This window comes from Camellia sinensis, chromosome 13 (genome assembly GCF_055761805.1).
Source record: "Camellia sinensis isolate YWXY chromosome 13, ASM5576180v1, whole genome shotgun sequence".
In the NCBI taxonomy this organism is placed as follows: Eukaryota; Viridiplantae; Streptophyta; class Magnoliopsida; order Ericales; family Theaceae; genus Camellia; species Camellia sinensis.
The window spans coordinates 62,788,172-62,807,473 of NC_138973.1; the positions used below are offsets into that span (position 1 = coordinate 62,788,172).

Sequence of the window (19,302 nt, forward strand, 5' to 3'; positions counted from 1 at the left end):
GTGGTTCAAATCCACTGGTAACAGAAGCTTGGGTTAGAGACATGGAGAAGATTTTTCGTGTGTCACCTTATACAGAACAACAGAAGGTAATCTTTACTACATTCACCTTCAAACACGATGCACAGGAATTATGGCTTCTTACCTTGGAAAAAGAAGAAATCGTGACCCGGGCAAGATTCTTGGAAGTCTATTACAAAAAATACTTTTCAAATTCGTTACGAGAACAAAAGGCATCAGAATTCATACACATTATGCAAGGAACAATGACAGTGGCTGAATACGAGAGCAAGTTCATGCAACTGGCTCGATTTGCGAATATGTCATTCCCACCGAAGCCCAGAAAGCTAGGAAGTTCAAAGTCGTCTTAGATGATGACATCAGGAACAAGATTGAGGTTCTAAAAATGCCAACTTATGTAGAAGTGGTGGACAAAGGGATTAAGGCCTCGCGCTCTGGGAAAACAAGTCAAAAGAAACGATTCTAGGAAAAAGACAATAGAAGATTTAGTGCTATACCTCCAAAGAAGGTAAATATAGGCACAACCAGTTCAAGCAATCAAGGTCCTACTAACCCTAAAGATGGCACCATTCCAAATTGCCCTACTTGTGAGAGAACTCATTAGGGACAATGCCATCGAGACACAGGAGCATGCTTTAAATGCGGTCAAGTTGGCTACTTGTTGAGAGATTGCCCAAAGCTTACCAATCCTATGGCAGGCCCCTCTGGACTAGCCCCAAACCCCGCAGTACCTGGAGGAGTGATGAAGGACCAAAAACGCCAAGGAAGAGCTTTTGTCATGATGCCTAGAAACTCAGAGATTACTGAGAATGTTGTGTCAGGTACACTTTCTATTTGTGGTCATTTAGCTCATGTCCTCATTAACTCCAGTTCAACTCATTCTTTTGTTGCACCACATTTTACTCCCAACTTAGCATTAACACTCGAACCCTTAGGATATATATTGTCTGTGTCTTTTCCTCCTAGTAATTCTGCTCTTGGTATTGATGTATACAAATCTTGTACTATATCCTTAAAAGGTAAAACCTTACATGTAGATTTGATTCCCCTCCGAATTGAAAGTTTTGATGTGATCTTAGGAATGGATTGGTTGGCTGTTAATCACGCCTTTATTGACTACAAATCCAAAAAGATTTCCCTATTGTTACCAAACCAGCTAGAGCTTGTCTTTAATGGATTGGAGTGCCCACATTTCCATGTGTTATAACCTCCATGACAACCCAACGACTTTTAAGAAAGGGTTGTTGTAGTTGTATCTGTTATGTGATCGATACTCAACAAAAGACCCCCACACTTGATGCAATCCCTGTAGTTCAAGAATTCCCAGATGTATTTCCTGAAGACCTACCTAGAACCCCAGTTTATCGTGAAATTGAATTCACCATTGAAACTCAACCTGGTCCACCACCAATATCCAAAGCTCTTTATCGTATGTTAATGGTAGAATTGAAAGAACCAAAAACCCAACTTCAGGAACTCTTAGACAAAGGTTTCATTCGACCAAGGACCTCACCTTTGGGAGCTCTAGTATTGTTCGTAAAGAAGAAGGATGGTACCATGAGATTGTGTATCGATTATCGAGAATTAAATAAGGTCACCATCAAGAATCAATACCCTCTACCATGAATCGATGACTTGTTTGATCAACTTCAAGGCGCCCAAGTATTCTCGAAAATCGACATGCGTTCTGGCCATCATCAACTAAAAGTCAAAATGGAAAGCATCGAAAAGACTGCCTTCAGAACACATTACGGGCACTACAAGTTTCTCGTCATCCATTTGGCGTCACAAATGCTCCAGCGACCTCCATGGACCTCATGAATCGAGTGCTCAAACCCTATCTTGATGAGTTCGTCATTGTTTTCATTGACGACGTTCTCCTATACTCCAAGTCACCGGTGGACCATGAGCAACACTTGCAAACGGTTCTACAAACACTACATGATCACAAACTTTATGCCAAGTTGAAGAAATGCAAATTTTGGATACTAGTGTACACTTCTTTGGTCACGTCATTAACAAAGATAACATCTCGATTGACCCCCAAAAAGTTACAGCAATCGTGGATTGGCCACGACCTACTAACGTGTCCGAGATTTGAAGCTTCTTGGGCCTAGCTGACTATTACCGGCGCTTCGTGCAAGATTTCTCGAAGATAGCATCACCCTTGACCTAGCTAACTGAGAAGAACACACCCTTTGAATGGATGGACAAGCAGGGACGTTGCTTCCAAGAATTGAAAAACAGACTTGTAACAGCTCATATACTAGCACTCCCTACGGGAACGAAAGGGTTCGTCATTTATAGCGATGCCTCACATTATGCAAAATGAAAAAGTCATTGCATATGCCTCACGTCAACTAAAACTCACGAGAAGAACTACCCAACCTATGATCTAGAATTATCTTTGGAGATCTTCACCCTCAAGATCTGGCGTCATTATCTCTACGGAGTAACCTGCAAAATTTACACAGATCACAAGAGTCTTAAATATCTGTTTGCACAGAAAGAACTGAATATGAGGCAACGATGATGGTTAGAATTTATGAAAGACTACGATGTAGAGATCCATCACCATCCAGGCAAAGCTAACGTAGTAACAGACACGTTGAGTCGAAAGACTACAAGAAGTTTGGCATGTACCTTTGTCCCCTGTAAGATCAATGAACTACTCGCCAACATAATCGTGGAACCCACGTTGATAAAAGAAATTAAAGCACGCCAATGTGAAGATAGACTTTTGAAGAAAAAATACAATGAACAAAGAAGTACGCCTAATCCTGACTTCACCATAAGCAATGGGATACTAAAATTTCAAGATCGACTTTGCGTACCCAACATTCTAGAGCTCAAGAAGAAGATATTAGTGGAAGCTCACAGCTCGAGGTTTACAGTCCACCCCAGCAACACAAAGATGTACCACGATCTAAAGGAAAACTACTGGTGGACAGGAATGACAAGAGACATAGCAAGCCACGTCTCCAAATACCTATAATGTCAACGGGTTAAAGCAGAACATTAGAGACCTGCAGGAACATTGCAACCACTCCCTATTCCTAAATGGAAATGGGAGCACATTACGATGGACTTCGTGGTCGGATTACCACAATCAATCTCGAAGAATGATGCAATATGGGTTATAGTAGATTGATTGACCAAATCGGCTCATTTTTTGCCAATCTAAATCACATACCCCCTTACTAAGTTTGTCACTCTGTACATCAAAGAAATCATTCGATTACATGGTAACCCAGTTTCAATCGTGTCTGACCAAGACCCCCGATTCGTGTCTCACTTTTGGAACAAATTACAAGAGCATTGGGAACTACATTGAAGTTTAGCATTGCATATCACCCACAAACTGATGGGCAATCTGAAAGAACAATCCAGACTTTGGAAAATATGTTACGTATGTGTGTGCTAAACCTGAAAGGTAATTAGGATGATCACCTACCTTTGGTGGAGTTCACCTATAACAATAGCTACCAAGTAAGCATCGGAATGGTACCATACGAAGCACTGTATAGAAGGAGATGTCGATCGCCTTTATGTTGAACGGAAGTTGGAGACAGGAAACAGTTAGGCCCCGAGATCGTGCAAATAACGAGCGATAAAATTCAACTCATCACATTGTTCAAAGTCGCTAGAAAAGCTATGCGGATACATGGAGACGAGACTTAGAATTTCAAATAGGAGATCACTTCCTAAAAATCTCACCAATAAGAGGGGTTATTTGATTTGGGAAGCGAGGAAAGTTAAACCAACGTTACATCGGGGCATTTAAGATATTAGAAAGGATTGGTCCTGTAACGCCCTCAAAATAAACCCATAATATGATACATTCAAGATATAGGAAAGAGATATTATATTACAATCATCAGAGTATTCTTACAACATGTATTACATATTGACAATAAAAGTAATCGCCCTATGGGCTTACAACTTCCCAAGACAACGCTTGGTTGCAAAAAGAGAGTGCAAACTCTATACAAAGAAAGCCCTTGGCTTGATATACATGTAATACAACAAAACAACAAAAGGTGGTCTAATAGCCTCAAGCCTTCCAAGCTATGTCCTTGAAGGTGGCATAACACCTGTACCTGAAAATGATGTCCCATATAGGGTGAGCCAACGCCCAGTAGAGATATGCTAAACATAGTATGAACAGTAACTAAAACGTTAGCGATTGATAAACGTTTAACTCTTACACAACAACTTATAACACATTACAATCCCATGACTAATATGACCATGTTCTATTCCAGTTTCCATTTCTTATCAAATTCTCAATTCATAACTATGACTCATAACTTGGCCAATCAATTTAAACGAGATCACATCTCATATCAACCGTATTTCTATTTCAGGCGAGATAATAACTCATTTTAAACATTTCATACCTCATAATAGATGCACATTTTAGTACTGTATCAATCTCAAACAAAACACTTCCATACTTCACAAATGATACACATTTTAGTGTTGTATCAATAACAAACAAAAGCACTTCTATATTTCACAAATGATACACATTTTAGTGCTGTATCAATATCAAACAAAAACACTTCTATACTTCACAAATGATACACATTTTGGTGCTGTATCAATATCAATCAAAAATCCGGTTTAGAGGTTCATCCCCTATCTTCCAATAAACCGTGGAGTACATCCCCTATCTCCTCCCATACAAAACAATGTATATAAGCGACTATCACGTACAAATTCGATCAATCAATACAAAATTTTGATGTATTATACCAACCGCCCTATTCAATAGCATACTCAACTGATTAGTTTTAGTTTGCCTAATCCCCATGCATTGTCTACAACCCTCAAGACTATCATCCACCGATAACCTAAAACAGTTATTTCTAAACAGAGGATAAATGCACCAAATGAATAAAATATCAACATTTTGTCTAGGTAAGCGATAAATTAATCCAACTACACCCTTTTAATCCCATACCTTTCTAATTTGAATATTTCCTATTCAATTTCTCATTCTCCTAAATTAATTATACAAATTAATTTATCATAACAATTAGGGCTTTTCCCCATATTCTTAATATCAACCCTAAGGCTCCAATATTACTAACAACCTCAACAATCTCTATTTTAGACCCAAAACACGTATGGATGAGTCAAATAAACAAAACCCCTTTTTTCAAAATAGCACATTTCAAAACCCTAACTTCCCAAATCAAACCATTTAAACAAAAGCCCAACATCTAGGTTAAAGCTCATAAAGATGAGTAGGAATCCCTACCTCGAAGTGAAGAACTCAAACAGAGATGATGACCAAAGACCAACGTGCTCCAAATCCCAAGTTTCTCAGATTAAAACGAAGCCCTCAACCCACTCCATCTTTTTAATAAAGGACTAAGGTTAGATACTTACCCTAGGTAGATCAATTCTTAGAGAGAAGACAAGTTTAGAGAGAGAGAGAGTTGGCTCTAGGGTTTCAAAAGAAAAGATGATGAAAAAATCATGTTTAACCTGCTGCTGCCTACTGATATATAACAGGCCATTAGGACCTTACAGTTACACCAAAAATAATGACCATTAAACAAGAAAATAGTTACACCAAAATAATGACCATTAACCAAATTCATGAATTCTATTTAACCTCCATTTATGACCAAGAGGTTACCAAAGTAATGAAACCCCATAAATAAATATAAGATATTAAGGATTGGTCGCTCTAATGGACCACTAATAAGGATAGTAACTGAACCACTAATAAGGATATTAAATGAACCACTAATAAGGATATTAAATGAACCATTATGAAAATTTAATGGACACTAACCCTTGGTTTCCAAACGCAACCAACCTATTTTAAACCTACCCAACACGACCCAAAACTCATATACAAAGAGTAAAGGATGGAAATGGGAAAAAGACAACAACACATCCAAGGAACCGAGTCTGAAATACAATTAAACAATGAAGGGAAAACCGGGATCGCTATAGGTCCTGTGGCATATTGCCTTACACTGCCACCTGATCTGTCCAATGTCCACAATTTATTTCATGTGTCGATGCTTTGGCAGTATCTTCGAGGTCCAGAACATGTTGCTGATTATGAGGACCTGGAAGTTCAAGAAGATCTCTCTTACAAAGAACAACCAGTGCAAATTCTCGATCGTCATAATCAGGTTCTCCGAAACAAGACTATACCTCTTGTAAAAGTTTTATGGCGAAATCATCGTGTCGAAGAAGCTATGTGGGAAACGGAAAATCAAATACAAGCCAAATACCCACACCTCTTGGAAAACCAAGGGACAACAACTTTGGAGACAAACTTCTTTTTAGAAGGGGAGAAATGTGACACCCCAAATGTTCAATTAATTTAACACCACATTAATATTAAATTTTGAAAGCATGTGATTTATATAAAATAAAAAAAGTATATTTTTCTAAATAATTATTCACATTATTTTAAATTTAATAGTCTGTATATTTTTATACTAAAAATAATTTCAAAATAAAAATAGTAATAATAATTTTAACTTTATCTGATATTATTTACTGAGTATTATGTTATTTTTATATTTTTCTCTATAATTTTCTTAAATCAAAACATGCTGAAACATAACACTTTCTGTGCGACTAAAAGGTGTGCCCCTCAAGTTGGCTTCCTGGCCATGCCTCTTGCTGCCCACGTCTCCTCATATATATATATATATATATATATAGCTATCCATCATCAACGACATCCTCACCTTTTCCCCAAACTCTCTTAGTCTCTCTCTGCCTCTAGTTGTTTTTATTATATAAATAAAACTTTGAAATTAGTTTGGAGTATTTAGTGGGTCACAGTGAACGAAAAGTAAAAAGTTGGAATTAACATAAAGGTGAGTTATATTATACCTTGAGCTACGATAACATATTTTACGTATATTTTGAATTATCATAATTTGTTTTACGCAATTTGTGTTTTATAAATTATTTTAATTTTTCAATTACATTGGTTATTTTCTGACTTTCATTTGCTTAAATTGAAACTCATGGATATGTTTTAGAAATAATTTGTTAATGATTTTATAAACAATTATTTTCTGAAAGTACCATCACGGAAGTCTCATGCCTTGGAGGACTTAAATAAACCATTAGCTTCTGATTAGTCACCTTGTGGCCCTCTGTTTGTTATGGATCCATTAACCTCTATTTTGATTGTCACTCCAGTGACCTCTGTTCTGTTCTATTCTATACCATGGTTATGATTATTTGCTTATATGATTTCCGCATTCTGCTTCTATTATTTAAAATTAGTTATGTGTTTCAGTTACCAAACTAATCTTTGTTTAGCCTACTTATTATCCATGGATCTTTGGACCCTCATGCTCACTATATAATATTTCTCACGCTGTGATGAGATTTACTGGGATCGAGTCTGAGATTAGGAATGAATCACAGTGTTTTTTTTTATTTGCTATCTGTAATTCTGATCAGACTCTTGTAATAAAATAAAGCTCAAATGACTATCTTCCTTTTTAAAAAACTTTTTGGTACCCATTTATTTTATTTTCATGAATTTAATTTATCCACTTGCACTACTATTACAGAAATTTTAAAATTATTTTATTTTTGTTGTCTTGTTGTGACGCCAAACCTTTAGATATCGGGTTTGGATCGTGACAATTGGAGCACATTCCAAAGCCAACCATGTAACTAAATTGACTATTAAAGTACTCTACTAAGAGATTTCCTAACTACTTTTTTCTCGGCATATCATCAATCAAGATCCTCTTTGGGAAATTCTAGCATAACTACCAATCAAAATCAACCAAAGTCTAATCATATACTAGTGGCATAGCAATCAGTTTAAGCACTAATCATGCCATATACATGAATAGCCATATACATGAATAACAGTTCTAAGCAATAAAAGAGGAAGATACTAAAGCAAAACTGCTGAAAAAGAAGAAGTATTTCTTTATTGATTGAATAACCTGTAGTACATAGTATATTTATATCTTATTCAATATATGACATACACCTAAGCTATATCTAACTATTGAACCAATTCTGTAACCAACCCCTAACCATCTACAATTGTAACAACTTTACATTTACATGAAATATTATATGCTACTCCTCAACCTTATCAGATGATGCACGTGATCTAGAACCATCCACTGTCTTCTGCTTTTGCTCTATTATAGGGTGATTCTCATCAGGGCCCTGCAAGCTAATAGGAGAGGCACGAACCATTAGCTTGGACTGTAGGTAAGAAAAACGATCAGAAGAGAGTGGTTTAGTATGGATATCAGCAATTTGGTTAGAGGAAGACACATGTTTGACAACCACTAGTTTAGCGAGCATGAAAGACAGGATTAGAGGCAAGAGAAATTGCAGAAAGGTTGTCACACCATAAGGTAGGAGAAGAAGAAGAAAGATGAAACTCAAAGAGAAGCATGCGAAGCCAGGCCAACTCAGTAGCCGTCTGAGCAAGGGCCTGATATTCGGCTTCAGTTGAAGACCGAGACACAGTGCATTGCTTCTTAGCAGCCCAAGAGACCAAATTGGGACCCAAAAATATACAATACCAAGTAGTAGATTTTTGGTCGCCAATTGTGATATTTTTGGTGACTAAATTTTTTTTTAGCTGCTAATAATCAATATTCCCTGACTAAAAAATATTAATAGCTAAATATTTGACTTTTGCCGACTAATATTATTTTTGATTGCCAATTCTACAACTTTTGACGACTAAATTTTTTTTAGTCACTAAAAGTACATTTTATTGTAGTGCCTTCAAAAAAAGTCGCTGACGTTTTCAAAATATAAAACTCAACCATATTTCTTAATTGTTTTGTGAAAATTAAGTTTTGTCTATCGATTGAGCTCAAACTAAATTTTTACTAGCAAGATCGCAGCCCTCAAAATCTATCTCCAATAAACCTTTAATTACATAATATGATAAGAATTTTAAAATTTAAGAACTTAATAAAAGTTGATATGGCTAAGGCCATGTTTGTTTGGCTCTTTGGAGAGGGAGATTGGATTAATAATCTGTAAGACTCACTTAAAAAGAGTGTTTGGTTAGGGAAATAAATGAAGAGATAGCTATCCCCTTGGACTAGTAATCTCTCAATTGGTAGGACTACCAATCTCATGGAGAGATTCTGATTAGAAATTGAGTGGGGGGATTAGTGAATTTTTAAATGATTTTTATTAATGTTGTGCTTAATAAAAAAATTTATTTCTTTGACAAATATATAAATTTTTTCTCATTTTTTCTAACCCAAATTGCAAAATATGGCAAGGAAAAAAAAACATGTATGTTTATGTTTTACCCAAACGAGTTCATTCTTTTTACCACGAGCCAGTCCCTCCTTGTATTTACTTTTTTTTTTTTTTTTTCGGATTCCACAGTTAACAGTATCCGAGTTAGTTTATGTACATTTTGATTAATCTTCTTGCCGATTCAGCCAAAGGCAAGCCATTCACATTAGGAACATTATTCTTTTTTGTAACCTAGCCCCAAGAATTGAACTATGAATAATTGTGTGAGAAGTATACCCACCAATCACCCCATATTCCTTTCTTTTTTCTTTTTTTGTGCTAAAAAAGAAAAAAAGAACTTTTCCCCTCCAACGGTTGTAAGTGGTCCATATTGGACATAAACTATTAAATTTTTTTTTTTTTTTTTTATTTCAGACCAAAACAGCATATGAACCAAAAATGATGGATGCGTCTAAATGCAGCAATTAATATGTGCATTTTAAGTTGTATTGATCTTTTATGAGAGAAAGTGTTTTATAATTGAAGAGTCAATCTGTATGAGTTCATAGATGATGAAAGTAAAGTGATATTGCCTTGTTTGAGAATATTGATTATTTTACTTGATTTTAATTTTTTACAAAAAGAAGTATATAAAGATAGAGATAATGATGTAATAATTTGTATTGACTTTTTAGTTTTTTGATTTTTTGACTATTTTACTCGCATCCCAAACAATGCAATGTATTTAATCCTTTTATTTATTTTGTCAACGGGTCTACAAACTCATAATAAAAAATAAAAAATAAAATCAGAAAATCACTCAAATTTTTCATCAAAGGCTAAGATTTATTCATACCATGGGTCCACAAAACTTCTTTAAATATAGACAGTTGATTTGATATTAGAAATTTTCTAATTTTGTTTTTTTCTGGGACAATAGACTTTCTAATATTTTTTTTGGATTGTGAATATAAAATAGATGTGACTTGTTCTTGAGGAAGGAGATGAGATGAGATGAGATGAGCAACATGGTTATCGTTTTGCTGCTAAAAAAAATTCATATGGAGACGAACATAATCAACCAAATTGCAGATATGCTTGAAAGCTTTTTTTTTGAACTAGAAAATACCAACCGGCTTACAAAGAGGGAAGTGTATTAGAAAAAAGTGCAAGTAATAAAATCGAATTACAAACGAATCTGAAATAGAGATATCCTCTCTAATAACAAATAATATTGAGAAAATTCTCGATTTTTATTAAATGAATATAAATTGTGTTGCCCTAAAGTTTATATACATCTTTATTTATACTGAAATAATTCTTGCTAATCAAGAGAATCTAAAAAAGAAAAATATATATTCTTTCTAATCAAGAATATTTAAAAAGGAAAATAATAATTCTTGTAAAACAAAACAATTAACATAAAATAGCAAAACTAAATAAGGAAAAAAATTTTTTTATACTATTCTATAGTAAGCAAGAATATTCCTATTTAAATATTTTTTCTTAAATATAAAATAAAAATATATATGATAAATTACATTTTGCCTCTTATGTTTGGTAATTCTTTTACTTTGACCTTTATAGTTTGTTTTTTCCACTTTGACTCTTCATGTTTCAAATTTTTCCCAATTTACTATTAAAGACAATTTCTGTTAAAAATTGGACAGAAAATGTCACATTAAATGCCACATAACATAAAAATATATTATTATATTGGGATTTGAGTTTGTGTTAAAGTGACGAGTTATATACAATAAAATATTTTTATGTTATATGGTGGTCAATGTGTTATTTTTTTGTCTAATTTTGAATATAAGTTTGTTTTTTGAGTAAATGTAGAAAAAGTTGAAACATTAAGGGCCAAAGTAGGAAAATGGCCAAATATAAAGAGAGCAAAGTATAATTTATCCATATGTATAATATTGGTAAATTTATACTCATGAAAGGAAGCGTATCGGAAAGAAGAGAAACAACAAGATCAAAGCAAGATTAAATGTATGTTTTGCTTGTTCTCAAAAAACAAAAAATGATTGAACCACGAACAAATTGGAATTAGTGATTTTGTTCCTAACAACATACAATATTGAGAAAACTCTTTTTTATTAATCAAATATAAAATGTATTGTCCTAAGGCTTACATATATATATCTATACTAAAATAATTCTTACTAATTAAGAAAATCTGAAAAAGAAAAAAACATATTTTTGCTAGTCAAGGATATTTTAAAAATATATATATTAATTCTTGTAAAAGAAAAAACGTAAAATAGCAAAAATAAATTAGGAAATATAACGATTTTATACTATTCTATACTAAGCTGGAATATTTATAATTAAATATTTTCCAGTAAATATAAAATAAAATTATATAATAGTCGTAAATTTTGTTTGCATCAGCATATTAACATGGTTGATACAACCTACTTGCATGTGACAAACATGATTGTCACCCTCTCTATGTCTACTTTCTTAATTCAATATTAATACTTAAAATCCAATACAAAAGATATGTTTTTAATAAATAGAATTATAGTATTTTTTTTAATGGGATCTCCTAATTAAATAAATCCCACTCCAGACCACCCCTTCTAACTTATTCAGAAACCCTGAATTTTTTTTTTTTTTATAAGCTATGATTAGGATGAATATGGTTGTTCATGAATTTAGACTTCGTTTGAAATTTAATTCACAGTGAAAAATATATATAAGTTTTTTTTTTTTTTTGGGTCACTTTTCCCTTAATTTTTTGTTTCTCTATATAAATTCCTTCTCAAATACTAAAATACCATTGAGCTATAATTACTACGCTATGTAGTCATGTCCAAGGATTCCAAATAAAAGAGGAATAGAATAAAATTTTACTAATTTCTCCTCTTTATTTAGGAACAAATGTTACATGCACATAAAATTATGAATCTGAGTCACACACTTATGGTGAGGTTGTCTGGGGACCCGTAGCATAGCTGTTGATAAAAGCCAAGGCATTACTTGTCAAATGCTCAACGTTCAAAACTTGCGTCCCGACTTTAGTCTTGACTTGCCCACTTGCTTTCTTCGAAAAGCCATCCAAGCAAGTATCAAAATCTGTAAATGCAGCACTAACAAAAGTCTGAACATCATTAATTTGTCTACCAAAGTTGGGGTCTCCAAAATTAGTATTAGCTATCTCTTTCAAGGAACGGCTGAGCTCATCCGCTGAGTCGCCCGATAGTTCAACACAGTCAGCTAGGGCTGAAGCCTCCACGGGGCTCAGGCCCGGACTCTTTGACAGCTTTGTCATGAAATCTGAGGTTGCTTGGGCGGCTGAGAGGGTAACAGAGATGGCAAAGGTGGCTAAGTTTTTGCGGCTAGTTTTGATTTTGTCCGCAAAGATTGAGAGGGAGTCGTAGCATAATTGAGGGTACAATGTGATGATGGTACATGATTTTTTGATGAAGTCTGTGTTTTCATTTGTGGGTATTGGCTTATTGGCTAAGCAAGAGGGCATGTAGGCAGTGAATTGAAGGAGAATGAAAAGAGTTGTTAGTGCATGGGAAAGAAATGAACCTTCCATCTCTTTCTCTCTCTCTGTGCAAGATTGATGGGTTAAGTTGGGAACTATGAAGAAGTCAAGGAGGGTAGGACCCGATTTATAGGATGGCTTAAGGGTAAGCTATTAATTAGTTTCTCTAGTTTTTGTTATAATTTTAAATTGTGATGCTATATGCATTAATTGTTATATTAATTACTGTATCAATATATGTTATGATATTATTATTTTAAAATTATGACTTCACCTATTATACAAATTACTAATACACAAAATTTCTAAAATTATGTCACATTTTCTGTTAGTACACTAATTGGTGTGCCAATTGGTGCATATAGCATTATTTAATTTTAAAATGTGATATTTTGATTTAAAATTTTTCTATGTAAGATTTTAATGTCACATTTATGGCCCATCTTGAGACTTTGATTTTTAGTCAAAAAGTCAAAAAATAACTACAAGTTATTACATTACTATCTATATTTTTTTACACGTTTTTTCGTAAAAATTTAAAGAGCCAACTAAAACTATTATATACTTTTATTTTTACCATTTTACGTAATATTAACCACATCATTTGATATTAGGGTTGGGTATAAAGTTATTCGATCCGCAAAAACCGCCCAACTTGAACCGCTTACACCTATTTGGGCAGTTTGCATGATTATTAGGGTCAGATGTGGCTTAGGATTTTTCTATTTTGCGGGTTGTGGGCCCGCATTTGTATATATATATATATATATATTTTAAATCTGGACTATCAAATTTTCTTGTAAATTTTTTAAGCGTGTAATCCTAATCTTCTCTCTCTCACTCACTTTAATCTGATTATTAAACATGTAGGCTCTAACATTATAACATTATAATAGTGTCACACACTGCCTTGTTTAAAATACTTATTATTCAATTGAAATTTTTTAAAATTTTTTACAAATCTAGTTATGTGATTTTCTTTTTCTAAGTTACTTTTCATTTAATTTTCATTCTATTTTTTGTAATCCAGCTTTAATAGAGGATAGAGTTGAACCTCCCGCAATCAAAAATATTTAAAAAATGAGAAAAAAAACAAGTTGAAAAATAATTTTTTGAACTTAAAAGCTTAATCCGCAAACCGTCTGCAACCGTTCGCACATCTGTGAACCCTATCCTCACAAACCACAATCTGCATTGCGGGCGGTTGCGGGTTCAATTTTTTTCAACCCGCAAACATGTGGGCGGGTCCAAACCGCAAATTGAATCGTCAAAAACCGATCCGCGAACACCCCTATTTGATAGACCCATTTTTTATGCACACGAGACTTAAAGTGGAATTGTATAACATTTTCCCTTTTATTTTTATATTTTAGAATTAGAATAGTGCTATTCAAACCAAAAAATTAGACTTACCTTTCAAATCCAATGATCAATCAACCAATCACTTTTACGTATTATTTCTCTTTCATATTTTCTTTAATTATCAACTAATCATATTAATTACACATTATTAGGTCTAGAAAATGAATTTAAAAAGTGGACTTGTATATCATTTTTCTTAGAATTAATATTTGATTAGGAATATTATAATTTATAATTATTATAGTTAATATTTGATTGGTATAGAATAGTATATCATTATTATATTTTCTCATCTATATTATATTCACTACAAGAAAAAGCACAAATGGCGACTAAAATGAAGAATTTCGTCGCTGAAAGTTGACCAAATGGCGACTAAACTCGATTTAGTCGCCAAAAATGAAGCCTTTTGCCGACTAAAATGAATTAGTCGCCGAATACCAAGGATTTAGCGACTAAACTGTTTGTTGGTCGCCGAATGTAACAGTTTTGCCGACTAAAGGGTGTTTGGTAGCCAAAAGCGACGGTTTTTGGCGACTAAAATAATTTAGTAGCCAAAAGTTATGGTTTTGGCGACTAAAAACTATTTTAGTCGCCGATTATGGGTCTTTTGCCGACTAAAAAAAGATTAGTCGCTGAAAATGAAGATTTTTGGCTACAAAAAAAAAATTAGTAGCTAAAAACAGTGAATTGGCGACTAAATTTCAATTTAGTAGCCAAAACGGGACGTTTTTGGCGACTAAAAACAGATTTAGTCGCGAAAAGTGCTATTTTTAATTTAAACATATTTTTTTAGCGACAACAAATTAATTAGTAGCCCAAAAATCATAGAATTGGCGACTAAATAATTGATTTAGTCGCCAAAAGTGGCCTACATTTTTTTTAATAAATAATTTATTTATTTCATAAATTATATTCAATAAAAATAATTATATTTACAGATATGGTTTTGTATAAATACCGGTCAAAATAGTATATAAATAATATATATTGCATATATAATCATGTGAGGTTCAAGTGGCATAGTGGGGGGAGTATGTTGGTAAAGGTGTTGGCACTTGAAATGGTTCACGGTTTGAATCTCAGAAAAACCAAAGAATTTGTTTTTTTTTTTTTTACGGAAGAACCTTTGGCGACTAAACTTTTAGTCGCCAAAAGTGTTATTTTGGGCGACAAAATTGTTTAGTCGGCGATTCATGGACTATTGGCGACTAAAATATTAGTCGCCAAATGTGTGCTTTTAAAATGTGTAATGCACCAATGGCGACTAAACATTTGGTCGCTAAAGAGCTATTTTTTGCCGACTAAAAAAAGTTTAGTCGCCGATACCTCTCGCGACCATTTATGCGCGACAAAAGGGGCGACTAAAAAAATTAGTCGCTGAAAGCAAAAACTCGACTTTCGGCGACTAAAAGTGGACTTTTGGCGACTAAAAATTTAGTCGCCAAAAGTGATTTTTCTTGTAGTGATTTCCTGATCTAGCTTTTGCTATTTTCTGTTTTTTATTTTACGAGAATTAATATATTTTCCTTTTTAGATATTCTTAACTAGTAAGAATATGTGTGTATATATTATTTTCAAATTTTCTTAATTAATAAGAATTCTCTTAATATAAATAAATATGAGTCTTACGCCAGGCAATACGGTTTATATTTAATTAATTAAAATTGAGAGTTTTTTTAATATTCTTCGCACTTAGAGAGAGTATCTCTAATTCGGATTTATTTGTGGTTTGATCTTATTATTTGCACTTCTTTTTGATATGCTTCCATGCATCAATTTTACTTCAACTCTAATATTTTTGTGGAACATATTAGATAATGCAAATGTGCAGGAACACATAAAAGTTTAACAGAATGGAACACAAATCTGACACAAATGGTGAGTCACACATATGTAGAGTCCAATCCACCACATGTGGGATTTACCCTATGTTTTATAGTTGAGTCACATGTGCACTTAAATTTACTATAAATAATATGATTAATGTCATGTGTTATGTTAGATGATACTCAAATATAATTATCACGACATTATTCTTTTCATTATTATGTTGACAAAAACTAGCTATATGCATTTGGAATCTAGATGTCTTTCATGGCAGTGGATTCAGATGGAGTAGCTGGTGGGCTAGTATGCATTTGGAATCCAGATGTTTTTTAGATGCAAGATTGCTGCTCAAATAAGAATTTCATTATTCTGTCAGGTACTCTCTATTATAGCTTTGAATGTGTTATAGTCAATGTATATGGCCCTGATGATAGTGTTATAAGGAGGAGGGTGTGGGATATCTAGATTAAATCAGTTATATGAAAAACCTTGGTGTTAGGGGGGGTAATTTTAATGAAATTATGTGTGTATCTAAAATGAAGGGATGTTCTAGTAGAGATAGGGGTATGAGAGAGTTTAATGAACTAATTGACAATCTAGAAGTGTGTGATATTTCAATGATGGGAAAAAAATTCACCTTGTGTAACTCACAGGAAGGAGAGAAGTGGAGTAGGATCGATACGTTCTTGTTCAGTCCGGAGTGGATGCATAAGTTTAATTTTAAACTATGGAGGTTACCAAGAAGAATCTCAGATCATTGCCCTATTTTGCTTATGGAAGATGAGAGGGATTGAGGTCCAAAGCCATTTAGATTTCTTAATGCTTGGTCCTTGCATCCAAATTTCTTAGCCATTATGGAGAAAGCTTGGGTTGAAACTACTGTGGTGGGTTGGGCTGGTTTCAAATGCCTAAGGAAACTCCAAGCACTTAAATTGGCCTTGAAAAAATGGAATAATGAGGCTTTTGGAAATGTGGAATTTAATCTCAAGCTTCTTGAGGAGGAACTACACATGCTTGATTGGGCAGCTAAAGAAAGATCTCTGATTGAGACAGAGCTAGCTAGAAGAAGGGAGGCAAAAGAAGAGGCTTGGAAATTGAGTAGAATGGTGGAATGGATATGGGTGCAAAAATCCAGAACTAATTGGGCATTAAAAAGGGACAGAAATACAAATTTTTTTCCATATTATGGCTTATTCCAGGAGCAGTAAGAATGCATTGTGTTCAATCAATGTGGATGGGGTTATGAAGGAAGAACTTGAAAATATTAGGGATGAAGTCTTGCAGCGTTTCAGAAATCATTTTACTGAATATTGGCCTAGTAAACCAAGCTTATCTGGTCCTTTTAAGTCCATTGGGGGAGCTGAGGCTAGAGATGCATTAGAAGCTGAATTTACTGAAGCAGAAATAATAACAGCAGTAAAGAACTGTGAAGGGAATAAGGCACCTGGACTTGATGGGTTCAATTTGATGATGTTTTAGAAATATTAATTGACAATTAAGGGTGATGTGATAAAATTTATGAAGGAATTCTGCTAAAACTATAAATTGGTACATGGAATTAATAGTTCTTTTGTGGCTTTGATTCCAAAATCTGATAACCCTTTTTGTCTTAATGACTTTAGGCCTATTAGTCTCATAGGTTCTTTGTACAAAATTCTCGCAAAAGTTTTATCAAACAGGATGAAGAAAGTAATGTCAAGTATTATTAGTGAATCTCAATCAGCATTCATTGGGGGAAGAAATATTTTGGATAGAGCATAAATTGCGAATGAAATAGTTGATGGTTAGAAGAAGAAACAGAAGAAAGGCATTGTACTAAAACTGGATTTTGAGAAAGCCTATGATTCTATTAACTAAGATTTCCTCTTCTCTATGCTTTCAAATTTTGGGTTTGGCAATAAATGGATCAGTTGGATTAGAGAGTGTATATCATTAGTAAAATTTTCTATCTTTGTAGACGTCCCCGAACGCCCCAGGAGGGTGAGTCCCGTTCTGTTCATTTGGGGTCACTACAGCTCAGGACTCTCAAATGTCACGGTTCTTAATCTGAACCAAAGAGTCCAAATCCGGCAAATCGTTTTGAGAAAACAGGTTTTTGAAAGAAGTGTCAAACATGGGCTGCTTTGCCAGATACAGAGTCGTCACCTAAATATTTTGTTTTGGGAAAATTTAGGAAACCCTGACTCGTTTGCCTAAGGCCACGTGTCCGTCATCACCAAAGTTGCCTCGGCTCGGGAACTTGGGTACGATTGGGGCAGGTCACTTCGTGAGCACCCCCGCTCGCCCGATCAAAGATCGGCCTCTACTAACCATGATATCAAGTTTTGAAAACATTGTGTGTTCTTATTCCGGTTATTAGCCTAGATTACTATGTGATGCGCACAGCATACAAGTATAGACTGGGTCGCCTGAATTGGAACAAAACATTTCATGTTTGTTTTTGAAAGATGGTTTGCTACTCGCAAGTAGGCTTAAAATGCAGATTTTTCCACCCTCGGGTGGGCTTAGAAAAAATGGTTTTGCCACTATCTAGTGGGCTTAAAACTCACAGTTGATGAATTGTTCCAATTCAAATAACCCAACCTTCACCCACAAGCATTCAGGCAGTTATATCGCATAAGCAATTAGCCTCATGGCAAGCATGCTATCATGGCAGTCACTCACACGCATGTAAGGATGCTAAAGCATAAAACTTACCGAGTACTCCCACCCAAAACAGAAGCTTATTAGAAATCCATGCATGATCCTAACTATACAAAAATGCCTAATGCAACATATGCAAAATGCAACTATAGCAGGCTCGGCTATTCTAGACATGGCATATGAAATGCTACAGCTAACATGTATTCAATTTGGAATTGAAAATACAATGCAGTTAGTATGATGCGCCGAGCCCGGTGCATGCAAAACAGATGAATGAATGCAAACATGCTATCATACTGTATGCTAATTGAAACATGCCTTAATCTAACCATCATAAGCTGGTAAATAAAAGGGAGAAAGATGTGGGGTTGGAAGACATACATCACACTCACGCACACTTATTACAATATTGCCCTCGCGCAGAGGGTCCGAATAAATATACAGTCCCAAATAAATAATTACAGTCCCGAATAAATACAAAAATCTTAATTAATTTACAAATTAATCTAGGAAAGCTATAAACTGGCATGCAACCCAGGGACTGCCTTGACTTTGATGAATGATGTATGCTTGGGCTGCCTTGCGCGAAAATCCACTGGGATGCCCCAATTAGCCTCTGTTTTACAATGATTTCTTGGAAAGCGCACCAAGTCCTGGAAGACTGCTGATTCTTGATTTGCTGCAACAGAGAGCAGGAAAGGGGCATAGCAATA

At 34.3% G+C, this 19,302-nt stretch overlaps 1 protein-coding gene and 1 pseudogene across 1 annotated transcript; one reads left to right on the top strand and one right to left on the bottom strand.

Annotated features, from left to right (window-relative positions):
- The first annotated feature begins 709 nt into the window (after positions 1-709).
- LOC145805438 (uncharacterized) lies at positions 710-1,225 on the top strand. The gene has a single exon (XM_082900574.1). The coding sequence runs from the start codon at positions 710-712 to the stop codon at positions 1,223-1,225; it is 516 nt and encodes a 171-aa protein (XP_082756700.1).
- Positions 1,226-12,181: 10,956 nt separating this feature from the next.
- LOC145805439 (21 kDa protein pseudogene) lies at positions 12,182-12,805 on the bottom strand (annotated as a pseudogene).
- Positions 12,806-19,302: the final 6,497 nt, after the last annotated feature.